We start from the raw sequence: 19287 nt of genomic DNA on the forward strand, positions 1-19287 counted from the left end.
GTTGGCCAGCTTGGAGCCAGGAGCTCTGGGCTCCTAATGAATCCCCAGAGATCAAGGCCAGCCCTGGACAGCCTCCGAAGCTGGCTGCTCTGAGTGAGCCTTGCAACTTCCTGGCAGGCTGGGTGTGTAGCCTGGTCGCCTTGACCACCAGAGGGAGAAACCTTGGGAATGTCTGCTTAGGACTCTGTGCCGCTGGGTCCTGGAGTGATACCTACCACCTGGGCTTGCTCCCTTGCCTTTACCCTCCCTGACCTGGGGATTCCGGAGCATGCTTGCCCAGAGCCCTCGAAGTAGCCCTCCGCTCACACCATACCTTACTGTTTTAACTACATTTCTCAAGCCGAAGTTGCTAACAAGGTTGGAGAAAAGGGTGAAAAGGAAGACAGTGGTGGCGCTGAAGGAGCTGAGCCAGCAAACCCATGAAACTAAATGCCGGCGGGAAAAGCTGCTGGAGGACAGCAGACAGCTACTGGAGGAGAAATACCATGTGCAGGCTGAAAACCAGCTTTTCCTGGAATACCTGTGTAAGAACAAGGAGCAGTGTGAAAAGAAGCAGGAGGCCCTGCGGAAGCAGTATGCCCAAAAATGTGGCGAAATAGAACAAAGGAGACAGGAACTGGCGTCCAGATATGCCCAGAGAAACGCAGCCCTTCAAGCCCAGCTCCTGCAGGGCAGAAAGACCCAGCAGGATTTACAGCAGCAGCTGCAGGCACTGAAGACTGTTTACACCATAAAGGAGTGGCAGGACAGGAAGATACAGACCTTGGAGAAGGAGAAAGAGAAAATTCGAGGTGAGACAGCGGCCAAGGACAGGGAAGCACACATCCAGTTTCTGCAGGAAAAGGCCCGGATGGAGAAGGAGCTGGAAGAGTTGCGCTTGATGGAGCTGGGACAGAGCGGCACCAAGGGGCCAAGGAAGGAGTACAGGGCCTTGGCCCTGGCCTGCAAGCAGGCTCATTTGGAGTTCTATGGCCGCCTCCACAGAGAGAACCAGCAGCTACGGAAGGAGCTTCAGCAGCTGAGTCAGGAGTACCGCAAGGTGGAGGCTGTGAGAATCCGCTTAGAGAAGCAGCAGCAGCTTCTGAAGGAGGAGCAGTGGTATCTAGAGGCCTTGATCAGAGGGCGGCAGCGGCTGCAGGCAGGACGTGAGCGCCACCGTGGTCATAATCCATGCCTCAAGGAAGAGCACGCTTCAAAGACCATGCTGAGCCCCAAATCAAGAACAAATTAAAAGTAACAGCTACCATAACTGACTAAGGAATCTGAGCACTGGAGGTAATCTGTAATCAAAGCATCTGTCATGGAGAATGGAATTGCGCTTTCATGACGGGCAGTTGTCGCAATATCCGGTTGTGCTCCTAGTCTGAGGTCCACATCCAGGCCCTCTGCCCACCTGGGCTGTTGTGGGTTTCAAAGATTTAGAACATTTGGGAAACTTTTTTTAAAATTGTTTTTGTTTGTTTGTTTGTTTTTTGTTTTTTTTTTTTTTTTTTTAGACAGGGTCTCTTTGTAGCTTTGGAGCCTTCCTGAAACTTGCTCTATAGACCAGGCTGGCCTCCAACTCACAGAGATCTTCTTGCCTCCCGAGTGCTAGGATTAAGGGCGTGTGCCAACAACACCTGGCTTGGAAGATTTTTTAAAAAGTTGTGCCACATATTTTTATAGCAGCATTTGAAATTCTCAGATTGCTCATTGGCAACATGTATTTTAGTTCAACCACACTTACTTTTTTCTTAATATGTACTTTCTAGTCACAAAGTGAGATATATAATTCATATGTTCTGTGTATTTTTTCCCATTTGAAACAGCTAGGAGTCATATTTTAAACTGTAGGGCTTTGTTTGTTTGTTGAGAGGGTTGTATCCTTGCATTTGTTGAACTGTGGGTTCTGGTCCAGGAGAATGGTCACGTATTTTGTTTGGCAAGGCTCCTGCATGAAAAAATGTGGTTGGCTTTATGGTTCTCAGAAATTATTGGTAATGAAAATTTTAAAGTAGCTTTCTAGAGTTTTCAGCTTTATTGATATGTAAGTGGATTTGTTTAAAATCGGATTAAAAGGGGACTTCACTTTTCAATGTGTCTTATCATTTAACATTGCTGATGAAATGTGTGCTTTTCCATTAGACAGTAAAAACAAAACCTACTCTTGATAATTTCTCCCCCCCAGCTTTATAAATGCAGTATTTCTACGGCTATGTGGTATTTCTATAGAGTATTCATTATGTCTCATCGTATTATTATCACCCGTTGATGAGGTGATAGAACATTTTCGTAATGAGATGAAATGGGGAAATGACATAAACAAAATGGCCCAGAGTTAGGTCACTACATCAGGGCCACTGTAGCACCAACGCTGTCATGTGCCACTGTCCATCTGTACCCTAGACAGCTAGCGAGTGGGGAACAGGTTGGTAGGATGTACAACACAGAGACATTGAGCAAGAAGCATTTGTGATGCTAACATGGTACAAGATTTCACCATGCTCCGCAGACACATAAGACATATGAGTTATTTCTTTCCAGAATTTTCCATTTGATTTTGGACTGAAGTTGATCATAGAAAATCAAAAAAGCAGGTAAGGAAGCCATGGGCAAGAGGAGTTGCCACAGCGCCAAACCAGGTCTGTCCCTCTGCGGTACTGTTTGGAAAGGAGGAACACGCTAGACCTCACTCCTTTTCTCGCGGAATAAGCATGAGTTCTCCTCGAGTCTGAGGTAACTGTGGGCCTTTGTCCTTTGTGCCTTGAGCAGGGCTGATTTTATACACTACTGACAGGTTGCTTCCGGCCTCTGGAGCTGAGACAGGCAGTCTTTTTCCTGAAGGCCTGGGAAATACAAATACAAGGCCCAGTGCTTCCTGTAGGTTCTACAGCGTACTGTTCCACCCCAGAGGAAAACAGCCATGGAAACATAAGGGACGGGGCATGCATGCTACAGTAAGATTCTGTTTACAGGAACAGCCAGTTTACCAATCTCTGCTCTAGAAGAGAAAAGGTTTTCCCTGCTTGCTTTCCCCACTTCCTTCTTGCACCATCAAAACATACATGTGCTGACTGTGAATATACAGGCGTGCAAGCCAGATGATGTTAGCTGTGACTACGCAGGTGTGCAAGCCAGATGTTAGCTGTGAATGTGCAGGCATGCAAGCCAGATGTTAGCGGAAGTACCGAGATGAAAGTGAAACCACACTGGGGCAAACCTCTGGAGAGGTGAAGGCGCCTCCTCTACTCCAGGGGTTAGGGATCTTCTTGTTCCGCTTTTTCCATATCTATGTTCTACACCAGCCAGCCAGACCCTAAGCCCCTTTCCCTAACTGTGAGCTCTCATACAACATACACACAGACCCATCCAAACATACAATAAACATGAGGCAGACACCGTCCAAGAAAAATGAATTCTGGGCTTACATTGAAACAACCCAAGCTACTCCATATTGAACACATGCTCTTTGCTCTTAGAATTCTGTGGCTTCTTTCTCTGTAAGTTCTAGTCTCCCACCATACTGCTTAGCTTCCTGTCATCTAGTAATTTCTGTCATCTCGTTAGGCAGAACAATTGAACCGTTATCTCACTGCATCCTTGTGCTTCTCTTACAGAGCTGCTGGGAGACCACTTCCTCATTGTCCCCCTCGTTGCTGCAGTTCCCGTTACCATTCACCTGAAACAACCCTCTCTCAACTCAAAAGCAAATTTTTGGTTTTACTTTTACATAGCCTTTTTTCTACCATGACATACTTTAAATCTGTTTGTTAAGAATTTTTGTTGTTTTGTTTTCTGAGCTCTAGGGTAAACAGGAAGAGTTATTTAAAAAAACAAAGAGGGAAGGCAACATTGTAGCAATCACTGAGCAAGGCAGAGAGGATGGCGGTGAGGAGGACATCAGTGAGCAAGAACACTGTCCATTTTCCTAAGATGCCATCATGCCATCATTGTCTGTGGTGCCAGTGGCCCCTGCCCTGGGGGGTGTTTGTTCTAGAACAGATGCGGAAGAGTGGAGCCCACAGTGCTGACAGGAGCAGTCCCGTCAGACTAAATACATTCCTTGAGCAATTTCCCTGATGAGACAATGTATACCATTCTCAAAGCAACATTTTACAGAAACTCAAAACCAAAACCAGATGCCCACTCTGTGTTGTCAAACACTTCTCAGCCAGAAATTACCCAGGCAGAATTACTACCGGGATATTCAAGAGGAAAGGAAAAGGAGATTAATGCTTTGCTGCTCTGTGGAATCTCTGGTACTGTAACAAATAACCGAGACAAGCAATTTAGGAAGAGAAAGGGGCTGATGTGGCTCACGGTTTCGGAGGCTGTAATCTGTAATGCCTTAGCCCCGTTGCTTTTCAGCCAGCTTGCATCATGGAGGAAGCACGAGGCACAAGAAATGTACTCTGAAGACTGAGACAGGATAAGGAAGAAGCTGAGGTCCCTCTGTCCCCTGCAAGCCTCCCCTCCACCCAGTGACATCTTTAAAAGGTCCCTTGCTTCTCCTTAGGTCTATGGTCTAGAGACCAAGGCTTCAATACATGGCATGTGTGGTCACTGGTTATGTCACTTGATGCCTGCCACTTTCTCAGTGCCAACTAAGGAAGCCCTGCCTGAGGCACCGGTGAGGGATAACTGGCCTCTGCCCATGCAACCTCCACACCCAGAAATTTTGCCCTGCCTGTGATTAGAAAGAATTCTGTGCAAGTTTTCTGTTTCAGTTTTCTCAGGGAAACTTTCACACCCTCTGCCTTCAGCGCCTAGAGGAAGATGCTAGACCACCCTGGGAGACACACCCTTCTTCCCTGCAGGGAGGCAGAGCCTGGTGATAAAGCAGAACCAGAAAGCCAAACACAGAGACTGACTTAAAGGGATGCTGGGCTCTCAGCCAGTGACAAAGCCTGTGAGGGACCAGTTAGTCTATTTTCTGGCTCTGACATGCCACAAATTAACTCCACAGTCAGAGTCCCCATAGGAATTGTCCTGTTGCTTTATTTTGGTCAGGTGCCATGCCAGAGGGCAAGAAGTCTGGGAGAGTGACTGTCAGGGTGTCAGGGCTTCTGAGGTGACACTTGAGTGTCCCTCTGAATTGAGAGGTTTCAGAAGATGGATTTATGAAAATGTAATAAATTAAATGTCCATCAAGACACCATGTAGCCACTTATGGTTTTTCTTACCCTCAGCTCTAGCTCTTCTGCTGTGTCCTTTTGAGAATAAAATTGAAAAAAAATTAAAATTAAAATTTAATTTGCATATTAAATTGTGCAGTAAAAACTTGGAGGAAACCACACACACCAGGGGACTCCAAGAATGAACTCTAGTTATTTCCAGGAAATCTTACCATTTTGAAAGTTAGGGCTCAAGGCCAGGAGATGCAGAGCTCACCCTTCCACCATTGGGTTCCCAGAATCTGGAAGAGGGAAAGTTCACGTTTAAAGTCAAATAGACTCAGTGTGGGGTTGGAGAGAAAGTGTCCTCCCAGAGGGAGTGGCACTACTTGGAGATGTGACTTTGTTGGAGTAGGGATGGCCTTGTTGGAGGAAGTGTGTCACTGTGGAGGTGGGTGCTGAGGTCTCATATATACTTAAGATACTGCCCAGTGTTTCAGACCACTTCCTGCTCATCTCCTTCTCCAGCACCATGTCTGCCTGCATGCTGCCGTGTGCCACCATGATGATAATGGACTGAGCCTCTGAACTGTAAGCCACCCCAATTAAATGTTTTCCTTTATAAGAGTTGCCGAGGTCATGGTGTCTCTTCACAACAATAGAAACCCTATCAAAGAGCACACGGGGTACACGTTTTTGGGGTACACGTTTTGGTCCTTTCCCTCTAAATCTCATATCAGTTATTCAATATTTCCCAGCCTCTAGTCTCTCATTTGCAAAATAATAAAATTGCTCAAAGTTAAATAGGATAATGCATGTAAAGTAGCAGGCAAATTGTTGTTTAATAGATGTTCCCCCTTCTTCCCTCTATGGAGTTAAGATAAATAAGATTCCTATTTGTGCAATAAGCTAGCTTGCATATATTGGTATAATCTTACATATTAAAAACTATTTTATGCAAGCCTTCTAAATAATGCTATAAAAAGCACCTATAATAATTTTAATAAGAATCTCAAATGAAATTATTTTGTTACAAAGAGCTTTTGTTTTAAATGGATAGCATAAAAGCTGCCAAAAAGGACTTTATTAGGGCTAAGTAACTGATAGCATTTGATTTCTGAGCTTGAAGAGATAGAGGTAAATTGGTTTTTGTAAGACCGTGTGCCTGTCATTAGGTTAAGTGTTTGATGTTAAATTTTTACCATGCCATTTTACCAATATGGAAATAAGAGGCTAAGGGATATTAAAATATGCCACCCCGTAGTAGATGTCCGTCAAACGTGAAAGTACACTCAAACTACATCCATAAACTTCTATTTTTTGCCTTGGATGTGGATGTCATGCAAAAACACAATGGGTGTGACAACACACAATAAGTAAGCAAGTGGCCTTGGTTGGGTGGCCTGTCCCCATTTCACAGACCTTACCAGTAAGGAGAACGTGAGTCCCAAGGAGTCAGAGGCTGCTACAGTACAACAGTGTGTGTAATCTGTATGGCATCTGATCCTCTGTGGGAAGTCCTTCTATATATGGGTTGCTTTTATTGGTTACTGAATAAAGCTATTTGGGCCAGTGGCTTAGAAGAGTAGAGTAGGGTGGGAATTCCAAGCAGAGATAGAGGAGAGAGAAGGCAGAGTCAGAGAGAAGCCATGTAGCCACCGCCAGAGACAGAGGCTTCCACCCGAGCCTGCCAGAACTTTGCCTGTAGGCCATGACCTCGTGGTGATGCACAGATTAATGGAGATGGGTTAGTTTAGGATAGAATAGCTAGCTAGCAATACACTTAAGCTACTGGCCAAACAATATTGCAAGTAATATAGTTTCTGAGTGATTATTTTGGGCCTAAGTGGCCAGGAATGAATGAGCAGCCTCTTATTCTCCCAGGCCCATGGTGGAGAAGAGGTAACAGAGGGGAATAACAAAGGGAGACACCACGCAGCATGGATGTAACCCCTCTGAGGACCACGTTTGTACGCAGCATGGATATAACCCCTCTGATACGTTTGTTGTAAGAACACCTCTGGGAACTTGCCATCCTCCCTCCAAGAGAGCTATAGTCATCATCACTCTGAAAGGTAAAGAAGTCTTCCTAAGCAGAGGGAAATCTGGCTTTCTCCTGTCCTGCCTGGCTTGAACATAAATGGATTTAAGTAAACTAGCCATCAAGACCCATATGTGAATAAAAACTGAGAGACCCAGAGACTGTCTTGATTCCCAAACCATAATGAGATGGTAATACACCAACCTTGTTTGTTCTCTCTGCCTTCATTAAACACATGTCTCCTCATTTATGTGCTCATTCAAAATTAATCCACTGACCGAAGATGAAATCATCAGAGTCTCTGGTCCCCACTGGAGGAATCTTTCAAGTAAGTAGCGGATGCCATGTGGAGCTAAGGACGTGAGGGCCTGAAGATGGCTCCTTGGGAGATGGATGATCTCAGGCACAGAGACTTTTCCATTCCCATGACAACAATTAAGTCTGCTTCTTTACTAAACAATATTGAATGTTTTGCTACATATTAAAATGGCATATATTTACTATAAAATTGTTTGTACTCATGTTTTGAAAGAGTTAATCACTGCTATGGTTTGGGTGACTGGCCTTCACAGATCATTTCTGTCACCACCAAAGGGAGGAAGAACCCAGTAGCCGGGTGAGGTAACACATGCCAGTAATCCCAGGATTCAGGAGGTAAAGGCAGAGGATCATGAGTCAGTTTGAGGGCTGCACAGCAAAACCCCAGTTTCATTCATATATACATATATATCCTTGTAGTTTGAATCAGATGTCCCCCATATTTTGGGGCATTTGAAACTTGATCTCCAGAAAGTACAACTGTTTGGGTAGGCTTAGGGGGTGTGGCTTTTCTGGAAGAAGTACATCACTGGTGGCCAAGGCTGGGGGTGAGGGGGTCGGGGGCTGCTTTGGCCATTGCCAGCTCCACCTCTCTCACTACCTGCTTGTGGTTTTAAGATATGAGCTCCCCATTGGTGCTCCAGCACCAACAATAGCGATCACAGCATCTCCATTGTGATGGTGATGAACTCTCTCCCTCTGGAACAGGAAGCCCAAATAAACCCTTCCTTCCATTCCTTCCCTAAGCTGCCTTGGTCATGGTGTTCTATCAGAAAGCAGAAAGTGACTAAGACAGACCCTACTGGAAAGACTTTGGGTCACTGGAGGCATGTCTCCAAAGGCAACTGTAGTATCATAGTCTTTTTAATATATATTTTCTGCTTCCTTGTATGATGTGAGCTATTTGACCAATCATGTTCTCTTGCCATGTTGTGCTTCCTTGCCATGGGCCCCAAAACAAGGCCAATCAATTATGCCTTGGAACCTTCCAAACTATGACCAAAATGCCTCCTTTATTTATTTATTTTTTTATTGAGAAAAGGAAAAAAAAAACAAGTTTCCGCCTCCTCCCAGCCTCCCATTTCCCTCCCCCTCCTCCCACCCTTCTCCCCCTCCCCGCACTCCTCTCCCCTCCCTCTCCAGTCCAAAGAGCAGTCAGGGTGCCCTGCCCTGTGGTAAGTCTTAGGTCCTCCCCCCTCCGTCCATATCTTGGAAGGTGAACATCCAAACTGGCTAGGCACCCACAAAGCCAGCACATTAAGTAGGATCAAAACCCCTTGCCATTTTTTAAGGCTGATCATCACAGGTATGTGTTTTGGTGATGCTAGCATAGTTGGGCCATCATTGTGCCACCCAGACAAAATCACTGCTGACTTTCTGGGTTTTCTTGTTAAGTGAACTTATAGTTACCACATATCTGTGGGAACTTTGTGTTTCTCTCTTTTACTTAACTGCAGTCTTGGTGTTTACGGGAACTTGATTTACTGATGTTTTGCCACTGGACATTGTTTATAATAATAAAAAAGCACTTTTAATAGCCACACATTCATTTATCATATATATATGTATATATATATATATATATATATATATATATATATATATAGCAATTTGCTTGGCCAGCCCTTCTTATCCTATGGTTTTGATTTTCACTGTGATACGTAACTCTGTGACCAGCATTCATTTCACACTTCTTTCTGCATACCTCTGTTTCATTATGATTGATTGACAGCAGCAAGATTATTAAATTAGAGGGTAGATTGCTAAGCTGCCCTCTGGAAGCACTGAACTATTTTACAAGCTACATAGAGAGCACAGAGAGGTAGACGATAATAGAGAGCCGGGTAGGATGGGGCAAAGGAGGATGAGACAGAAATGTGGGGTAGACAGCACACAGCTGAACTACGCATGATGAACCCTGAACCTTGTTTCTCTTCAAGCACTCGTCAGTGAAGGTGCTGGCCATTTTTATTCATTTGGTTTCCAGGCACAGATGCCCACTAATCAGTGTTTCTGAGTCTTCCACTGTGACTGCCTGAGTTTGAATAAATGTGCCCTGAAGGCCCGTGTGCCAAAGGCTTGGTGTTCTAGAATGGTGCTACTAGGAAGTGGGATAGAGGTTTTAAGTGGAAGGGGACCATAAATGGCAGTTCTTAGGTCAATGTGGCCCTACCCTCCAAGGGGCTTGTGGGATTCCAGTCTCTTCCTCTTGTTCTCTTCCTGGTTGATGAGAGCAATTTTCTTTCAGCGTGTACTCACCCATGATGCATTGCATCTTCAGAGAGCAAAATCTGTGATACTGCTCCATCATGAAGCTTCAGAACTCTGAGGCAAATAAAACTGCTCTTCATCAATTATATCAGCCAGCTCAATAGTGATAGAAATCTGACAAACTGGGGGTGGGGAGGGGGCTCCCATCTGAATTCTCAGAGAGTCTAACAATATAGGAAGTTGCAAGTCAAGCCTTTGGTTTTAGAACCTAAATGATTTTTTCCTCTTTTGAAAAGGTTCCCAGATGCTGGGAGATGCCACAGCTTTGGAAATATGGCCAAAAATCAGTCACTAAAGCATTTTCAAATTACAAAAGACCCAGGCTTCCCTTCTTTTTCCTTCACTAAATTTTTATTCTTTATTTTAAAATATCCCATACTGCATTTCCAAACACTGAAGACAGAGAAGATAGTGTTAGAGATAAGCCAAGAGCAGGCTTCACAAACACAGCCACTGGCAACATTCTTTTCCTTCTGGGCTTTTATTTATGTGTGTGGCATTTTTCCATCTGGACTGGAGAGATGGCTCAGCAGTTAAGAGCACTACCTGCTCTTCCAGAGGTCCTGAGTTCAATTCCCAGCAACCACATGGTGGCTCACAACTATCTATAATGCTAGATACTCATATCCAAGTGTCTGGAAAAAATGGTGGAAGCTAACAAGCTTACTAAACAAACAGCTGAATCAATATTTTTAAATTATAATATTCCTAACTACTATGGAGGAGACAGAAAGGGTTACGAAGGTTCAGAGCCCTGGTGAAAAGATAAATGATGTTTATTGCCTTAAGAAATAAAACATCATATTACTCAATTAAATAAAACAACTGAAATATAAAGAAGCGATGAACTCAGCTGAATGTGAGGTATCATACCTAGCCTAGCACCGCAGAGGTTGAGAGGCTCTTGAGTTTAAGGTAAGCCTGGGCTAAACAGATCTGTCTCAAACTCCCAAAATCTCTCTCTCTGTCTCTCTCTCTCTGTCTCTCTGTCTCTCTCTCTGTCTGTCTGTCTCTCTCTCTCTCTCTCACGCACTCACGCACACAGGCACGCGCGCGCACACACACACACAAAACTGGGGAAAGCAAAGTCTTTGACATATTCTGTAACTCTGAGTCTTTTTCTATAACTAACAATTTTGCAGTTTTCTGCAAATACATTGTTCAGTCTTCATTGTTAAGGTTATTTGTAGCCATTTCATAACTACTGCAATTGTGATCTGGCCTCGGGTTTTATTGTATTTTATAACTTGTTTTTAATGTTAGAAAAGCAGGCTATTGATCTTTATGTAAGTACTTAGGCATTCAGTTACTCTATTGAGCTCATTAATTCTTATATATTTTTTCTATGTTATTTCTTAGAGTTTTCAGCAGCTATAATCTCATCTGCACAAAATAATAGCTTTCTTCTCTGTGGCATTATCTTTGCTTCTTTCTATTTTATTTTTATAAAGTTGGACAGAATGTTAGGAAACTAAATGACAATGCGGTTGTGAGCACCTTGGCTGCACCTGGCTTGATGAAAAGGTCTTCATTACCATCACATTACATCTGAGGTTGGCATGATATTTTTTAATCAGGTTAAGAAACTTGCCATCTAGTCCTGATTTTTAAGGAGCCTTTTATTAGGAACAGATGTTGAACTTGATCATTCCTGCAATCCCGTATGTGTCTCCTTAATCTCTTACATAATACGGTCATTACTCCTTAAGGTTATTAGCAGCCGCACTGGCCACATTTGGTCCTGCTGTTTGCCGGTTCTTTCTTTTCAGTGCTGCAACATCCCCTGTGCCCTGCTAGCATCCAGCAGCCATGGAGAGGAAGAACAGAAACAGAGTTTCAGACTCCAGAGGTGGGGGCTGGAAGAGCTCAGGAGTTGCTCCACAATCAGAGGGAGCAGAGTCCAGAGCTCAGCACCCATGTGACAAGCCAGGCCTCACTGCAAATGCCTGCATCCCCAGCTCCTGGTAGAACAGGAACAAAAGGATCACCAGGGCTGGCTCCCATACTAGCCAAGAAGATGGAAACCATAGGTGTGGAGAGAGACCCTGCCTCAAAGGAACAGGCAGGAAGTGATGGAGGCAGACACCTGATGCTTCTCTTTGCCTGTTTGCTCTCACTCTTGCTGACAAGTCCATCCCTTCACTGGCCTTAGAGCCTACTACTTCTGGATTCTGCTGTATGCTAGAGACCAGCTGGGATAGCCAGGCTTGATGGACTCCAGGATTTTCAGACCTTCTGTTGGTAGACAGCCATTGTTGGACTAGCTAAAGACCTGTAAGCCATTTTAATAAATCCCCTTTATATATCCTGATTCACTAATTGTGGGAGGCAATGGATTTGGTACTCTGTATATAAAACTTTCACTTTGTGGAAAGATAAGGATGATGATGCAGGTTGTACGCTACTAGCATCTCTAGATAAACTGACAAAGGAAAAGAATGCTCTCCATGATAAAATTAGCAAACTTCCAACATCGCAGAACACGGTGAAGGACAACAATGACCTCAGTGATTAAACTGACTGGCTCCAGATGTGCATAACAAGGGTTTCTAAGTGCCTGGGTTAGGGTTACATTTGCTATGATGAAACTCAATGGCCAAGAGCAACTTGGGGAGGAAAGTATTTATTTGGCTAACACTTCCACTTTGTAGTCTATAGTCAGGACAGGAGCTAACAGGGCAGGCTCCTGGAGGCAGGAGCTGATGCAGAGGCCATGGAGAGGTGCTGCTTACCAACTTGCTCCTCATGGCTTATCTAGTCTGCTTTCTTATAGAACCCAGGACCACCTGCCCAGGGGTGGCACCACCTACAATGGTCTAGACCCTTCACCACCAATTGTTAATTAAGAAAATGCCCTACAGCCTTAGCCTTGCCCACAGTCTGATCTTGTGGGGTTTTTTTTTTTCTTAATTGAAGTTCTTTCCTCTCAGATGACTCTAGCTTGTGTCAAGTTGACATAAAACTTTCCAGCACAGCTTTGGAAGAGAATCTTCTCTCCAGGAGCCACAGAGCTCAAGTTGAGGAAAGCCAGACTGAAGCCCTCATTATAAGATTGGCTGAATTACAAAGGAAGCTCAAGTCCCAGGGAGGGTGTTGGCAGTTAAAGGATAGGCATTAATTAGCAAAGAATGCGATCCCTGTACTTGGAGTGGAGATGTGTGGGAGGACCCTATTGAGGCCGAAAACTTTGAACCTCAGATTCTCAAGGGGTTATCTCACCCAAGGAAGTAGTCTCTCTGCCCTCAGCAGAAGATGGGCTCCCACCCCATCCCCTAAAATAGTTGCCTTTTCTGGTTTTGATCCGGCAAATTAAGCCTTGTCTGCTAAACCAGCAGTAACTTTCACTGGAGAAGACACCAGGCAAGACAATAGTGACGTCCCCCTTGGGCCCACCAATAGTTGCCTCTGGACCTATAACCAGATATAAGTCTAAGCAGGTTCCTAGAGGACAGGTAGAAGTGTAGCCTATGAGGAGGCATGCTACCCCACTAAAGAGCATAATGAGTTTGCTAATTCGTTCAAGCAGAAGTCTGGGGAGTGTGTGTTAGAAGGGTTTAAAGGTGAGGGAGAATGGCAGAAAGAGCAGAAACCTGGATCAGGCTGAACTTATTGATAGGGGCCCACGGAGTGGAGATTCTAGATTTAATATCGAAGCTCTCACAGTTAAACAAGATGGCAAAGGTTTGTTTGAGTGGTTGGCTAAAGCATTTGTCAAAAGATGGCCTACTGAGGAGGTGGAGACGCCTGATAGCCCTTGGCTTAGTTGTTGATGAAGGGATTTTTAAGGCTCAGGGAAATTGCAATGCTGGAGTGTGTACACTGTGTAAACCTACTCCTCCCCAATGGGAAGGCCCAGAAGACACGCCCTTCACTAATCCTATAAGATACAAAATGGTGAGGGGAGCCAACACATTGGGAGAGCTTTGTTACCACTCTTTTCCTTGTGCCAGATCTTAGAGTTGGAGACAGTGATGCTCTGTTGGATAAATTTAATTGGGCCCCAAAGCAAGCACAGAATCACCAAAGGCCTGCTGGCTGTAGTTATCATAATGGTCAGCGTAGGCAAAGCAGTGTCCATAATGACCTGGTCCACAATGGACAAGCACAGGCAAAGTGATTTTATGGTGGCATGACTCATATGGATCTTTGGTACTGGCTAATCAATGATGGTGTTTCCCAGCATAAAATAGATAAGAGGCCTATTGTATTTTTGTTTGATGTGTATAAGCAGAAAAATTCTCAAACAAGTGAAAGAAAGACTCTGCTGGATAGTGGTGAAAGAGAATCTCAGTTCATGAACCAATTTCCAGATCTAAGCCAGTTTACAGGCCCAGAACCCATTGAGTGAAGGGATGGCCAGGTTCCCCTGAGAAAGGACCTTGATAAATACCTGAACATTTTACTGTTAGCATTTCTCCAGTCCTTCTCTATAGGGACCTATAGTCTTTTACAAGGGAAACTATACAACAGGGCAAAGAAAACCATCAGAAATCAGAAAAACCTGAGGTCTTTCAACTGGTTCTGAATTGACACTGAGTCCAGGAGACCCCAAGAAAAATTGTGGTCCTCCAATTAAAGTAGGGACTTAGGGAGGTCAAGTGATTAATTAGATTTTGGCTAAAGTCCAACTAATAGTAGATCCAATGGGTCCTAGAACTCATCCGATGGCTATTCCCCAGTCTTAGAATGTATAATTGGGATAAATAAGCTAAGGAGTCGGCAGAATTCTTGCATTGATTCCCTGACCTACAGAGTGAGGGCTATTATGGTTGGAAAGGCTAAACGAAAGCCTTTAGAGTCATCTCTGCCAAGGAAAATAGTGACTCAAAAAACATTATTGTATCCCAGAAGGAACTTCAGAAACTAGTGCCACCATCAAGGACTTGAAAGACCCAGGGGTGGTGGTCCCACCATATCTCCCTTTAACACTCCTATCTAGTCAGCACAGAAGACAGATGGATCATGGAGAGTGACAGTCGACTATCAAAAGCTCAATCAAGTAGTGACTCCGATTGTAGCTGCTGTCCCAGACACAGTGTGTTAATCTGCTCAAGTCAGGACATCTTGTACATGACATTCAGCTATTGATCCAGCGAATGTCTTTTCTCAGTACCTGCCCATGAGGACCACCTGAAACAATTGGCTTTCAGTTGGCAAGTCCAGCTCAATTTCACCTCAATTTTGGAGCTGCATTAATTCTCCAGCCCTGTGTCATCACATGGCTTGAAGGGGTCTTGATCGCCTGTCTGTTCCATAAAACATCACATTGGTCCATTATATTGATGACATTATGTTGATTGGACCAAGTAAGTAGGAGGCAGCAACCACTTTGGTCTTCTTGGTAACACATATATGCCCCAGAGGATGAGAAATGAATTCAGTTAAAATGCAGGGCCCTTCTACTTCAGTGAAATCTTTAGGGGTCCAGTGGTGTGGGGCACGCAGACATATTCCTTTTAAGGTGAAGGGTATGTTATTGTACCTGGCACCATCCACACAACATTTAGTAGGCCTGTTTGGATTCTAAAGACAGCATACTCCTCACTTGGGCGTGTTACTCCCGCCTACACACCAAGTGACTCAGAAAGCTGCTAACGTTGTGTGGGCCTGGAGCAGGAGAAATCTCTTCAACAGATCCAGGCTGCTGTCAAGGCTGCTCTACCACTTGGACCGTCTGATCCAGCAGACCCAGTGGAACCTGAGGTGGCAGTGGCAGCTAGGGATGCTATTTGGAGCCTTTGGCAGACCCCTAGAGGTGACTCACAGAAGAGACATTTGGAGTGTTGGAACGAGGCTCCACCATCATCTGTAGACATTCTCCTTTTGAGAGGCAGCTCTTGGCCTGCTGTTGGGCCTTAGTGGACACTGAACATTTGACAATGTGCCGTCAAGTTACCATGTGACCTGAACTGCCCGTTATGAGCTGGGTGTTAACTGACCCACTAAGTCATAAAGAAGGACATGCACAGCAACCATCTATTATAAAATGGAAATGGTAGATACATGATCAGGCCCAAATACGTCCTGACGGCACATGAGAGCTACATGAAGATGCTACCCAAACGCCTATGGTTTCTACTCCCATTACAAAGCCATCTGCCACTGAGCATGTACCTTTAGCTTCAACAGGTGTGCACTGTGATCAGTTGACTGAGGAAGAGAAGACCAGGGCCTGCTTTACTGGTGGTTCTGTGCGTTATGCAGGTACCACCCAGAAGTGGACAGCTGCAGCATCACAACCCCTTTCTGGGATAATGTGAAAGATACCAACAAAGAGAAATCTTCACAGTGGGCAGAACTTTGGGTGGTGCACATTGTCATACGACTTTTTGGAAGGAGAAATGTTCAGATGTGCTATTTTTCACTGATTCATGTCTCTAGCCAATGGATTGGCTGGATGGGCAAGGACTTAGAAAGAGTATGATTGGAAAATGGTGAGAAAGTTGTCTGGGGAAGAAGTATGTGGATAGATCTCTCCTAATGGGCAAAGGATGTGAAGATACTTGTGTCCCGTGTACATGCTCACCAAAAGGTGACTTCAGATGAGAAGGACTTCAGTAATCTAGTAGATAGGATGACCCACCTGAAGTCAGCCTCTTTCCCTGGCCATTCTGTTACTTCACAATGCGCCCATGAACCAAGTGGCCATGGTGGCAGGGATGGAGGTTATGCAGGGGCTTGATAACATGGACTACCGCCCACAAAGGCTGGTCTGGATACAGCTGCTGCTGAGTGCCAAATCTGCCAATAACAGAGATCAACACTGAGCCCCAAATAAGGCACCATTCTCCAAGGTGACCAGCCAGTGACGTGGTGGCAGGTTGACAACATTGGACCACTTCCTCCGTGGAAAAGACAATGCTTTGTCCCTTCTGGAGTAGATACTTACTCTAGTTATGGATTTGCCTTTCATGCATGCCACGCTACTGCCAAAACATCCATCATTGTACCTACAGAACACCTTATCCACCATCATGTTATCCACAGAGAGAACACAGAATGCACTGATCTTACTATGTTTCGCACTACTACCAACTGAAGCAGCTGGTTTGATAGAAAAAAAATGTAACAGCCTTTCGAAGACAGGGTTACAGCACCAATTAGATGGCAACAGCCTGGAGGGCTGAGGCAGGGGTTTCCAGAAGGTGGTATCGCCTTTGAATCAGTGTCCAACATATGGAAGAGTTTCCTCCCATAACCAGATGGGAAGGCAGGGCTGGGGGCTCCTGCCAGAAGCCCCAACAAACATTCTACTGGCGTGTACAGGGTCCTGGCATGTACAGGGCCCTGGTGTGTACAGGATCCTGACGTGTACAGGGCCCTGGCGTGTACAGGGTCCTGGCGTGTACAGGGTCCTGGTGTGTACAGGGTCCTGGCGTGTACAGGGTCCTGGGGTGTATAGGACCTGGCGTGTGTAAGGCCCTGGCATGTACAAGGCCCTAGCATGTACAAGACCCTGTTGTGTACAAGGCCCTGGCATGTACAAGGCCCAGGTGTGTGCAAAGTGCTGGCGTGTGCAGGCCCTGGCATGTGTAAGGTCCTGGGTTCTATCCTTGGGATCAGAAAAAAGAAAGATTGTTCAAACTTCTAGTATCTACTTCTGTGGAATAAGGAAGCATAAGCTTTTCTTTCTGGCTTAAAAGAAAGTGCCAACCATGACATCTTTTAGAAAACAGATTAAATTTGAATTCAGTTTATTACTAGGACAACTAATGATTCAGGAGGAAAACAGTGATAACCACAGAACTTTTTCCTTACAAGTATCTTGCTTTTGGAGGCCCTGTCTAAAACTATAGCTTTATAATTCAGAATACCATTGAGAAAGTAGAAGAACTGATTTTTATCCTGCTGAGATTATTTACACCAGCAATTGACAGGCTTCATTGTTTCCCAACTTAGCAACATAATTTCACTTTTCAGCATCTAGAGAAATAGAATAGGCTAGAATCTGAAGACTTGCAATCTGGGGTGGGGGGGAAGAATAGCATGCAATTAATGAGTTGTAGGGCGTGAGATGTTTTTCATCTCTGTACTTACAAGCAATTCTATTTTATACTCATGTTCTCAAAGAATATTACAGAAGGCACAGTTCTAAACCATAGCAACATGTCTGAAGCTCCTCTTTCCCTTTCTTCCCTACCTTTATTGTGCCTCTTATTGCCCAAGCCTGTCTGTCTTACTTCCAGCTTGTAGTCAGCGCTCCTCTGAGAAGCTGCCCTTGTCCTGGAGACCTTTCCATCCCCACGCCTAGAAATAGTTTTCTTTCTTACTTATTCCATATTCATTTTCCTCTCTGATGAAAATGTTCTGGTCTTTCCTATGCACGGTCTGGGAAGATCCAGAGGGAATCATGGGGGAAGCTTGGGGCTCTCCTTCATGGTCAGGGAATGTGGAAGAGGTCATAAATCTCAATTTTTAATTCTTTTATGACTTACCATGAATGTAGAACATTTAGTCAAGATATAACTATAAAAAAATGAACATAACTATAAAAAAGTGAGCTCTCGAATCCCTGTGGCACAGTTTAGTGCAGACCTGGGATGTGGGGCGTGAAGGCAAGAGGTGCTAGGGAGCCGGAGACCCAAGCTGTCATTCTTCAGGGCGGCTTTCCAGGCCTGTCCACCTCTCCACGGAAACTCTGAGTCTCTTCAGCTTGCTTCCCTGCTCTCTCAAGCCCTGTTCTCTCTTTACTTACACATATTGTTGACTTTGTCTCAGTCACCTTCTTAAATGTCCACTGCTACCACTCCAGTCCAAGCCATGACCAATTCCCGCGGACTGTTGCCATGGCAAACCCATAGTTTCTTATACACTTTGTAAAAGACTGTCAACACCTGATGGCTTGAATCAACACCAATATCTTACAAATCTTCAAGCCTGGATCTCACTGAGCTAAAACCAAGGAGTTAGCAAGCAGGGCTGGTTCCTTCTGGACTCTCCAGAGAAAAATCCACTTCCTGCCTTCTCCTGTCTCCATGCACTGCCTGCCTCCTCCATCTCCAAGCCCACAGGAGCTGCGAAGGCCTTTTTACCTGTTCCCCTTGCCTTGCCTCCTTCTTTTCCTTCCCTTAAAGGACTCTTGTGATGACCTCAGTCCCCTTGGATAGTCAGAACTATTTCTCCATCTCATGGACAGCTGACGAACAATGACAGCCCTGTCTACGACAAAATTCCTCATGGTCACGTGAAATAGCTTTTCTGCACTCCCTAAAAGTTAATGGCCTCTCTGGCAGGCCATCGCTTGTCATGTCTCTCAAGTCACTCCCAGCTTCCACCCTTGCCTGGCTTTAATCTCCCCCTCACTCAGCAGCAATGCAATCCCATGTTAGAACACTTTCCACAAAACCTTGGTGTGCTCAATGCCCTCGTGTACCCCTCAACCCAGCTGCAGCTCTGTTAATATGCTTGTGGATAGTGGATACTCCTGTTCTGCCTGGGCCACCCCACTGTGTGATAGGTTCTCGGGTGGCAGTCAGTCAGTCTGATAATGACTTCAGCTACCTTCAGGAGTAAGGCAGCGACTATACTCTCTGTTATCTTTGCTTTTGCCTTATGATGTAGTTT

The 19287-nt window shown here is 44.9% G+C and overlaps 1 protein-coding gene across 1 annotated transcript; it reads left to right on the forward strand.

The window, feature by feature from the left end:
* Window positions 1-224: 224 nt before the first annotated feature.
* Window positions 225-1469, forward strand: LOC101993693 (coiled-coil domain-containing protein 121-like). The gene has a single exon (XM_005349011.2). It carries the CDS (start codon window positions 269-271, stop codon window positions 1229-1231), a length of 963 nt encoding a protein of 320 aa, XP_005349068.1. The 5' UTR covers window positions 225-268; the 3' UTR covers window positions 1232-1469.
* The last annotated feature ends 17818 nt before the right edge of the window (window positions 1470-19287 follow it).

The sequence above is a fragment of the Microtus ochrogaster genome, chromosome 6, assembly GCF_000317375.1.
Source record: "Microtus ochrogaster isolate Prairie Vole_2 chromosome 6, MicOch1.0, whole genome shotgun sequence".
Lineage (NCBI taxonomy): Eukaryota > Metazoa > Chordata > Mammalia > Rodentia > Cricetidae > Microtus > Microtus ochrogaster.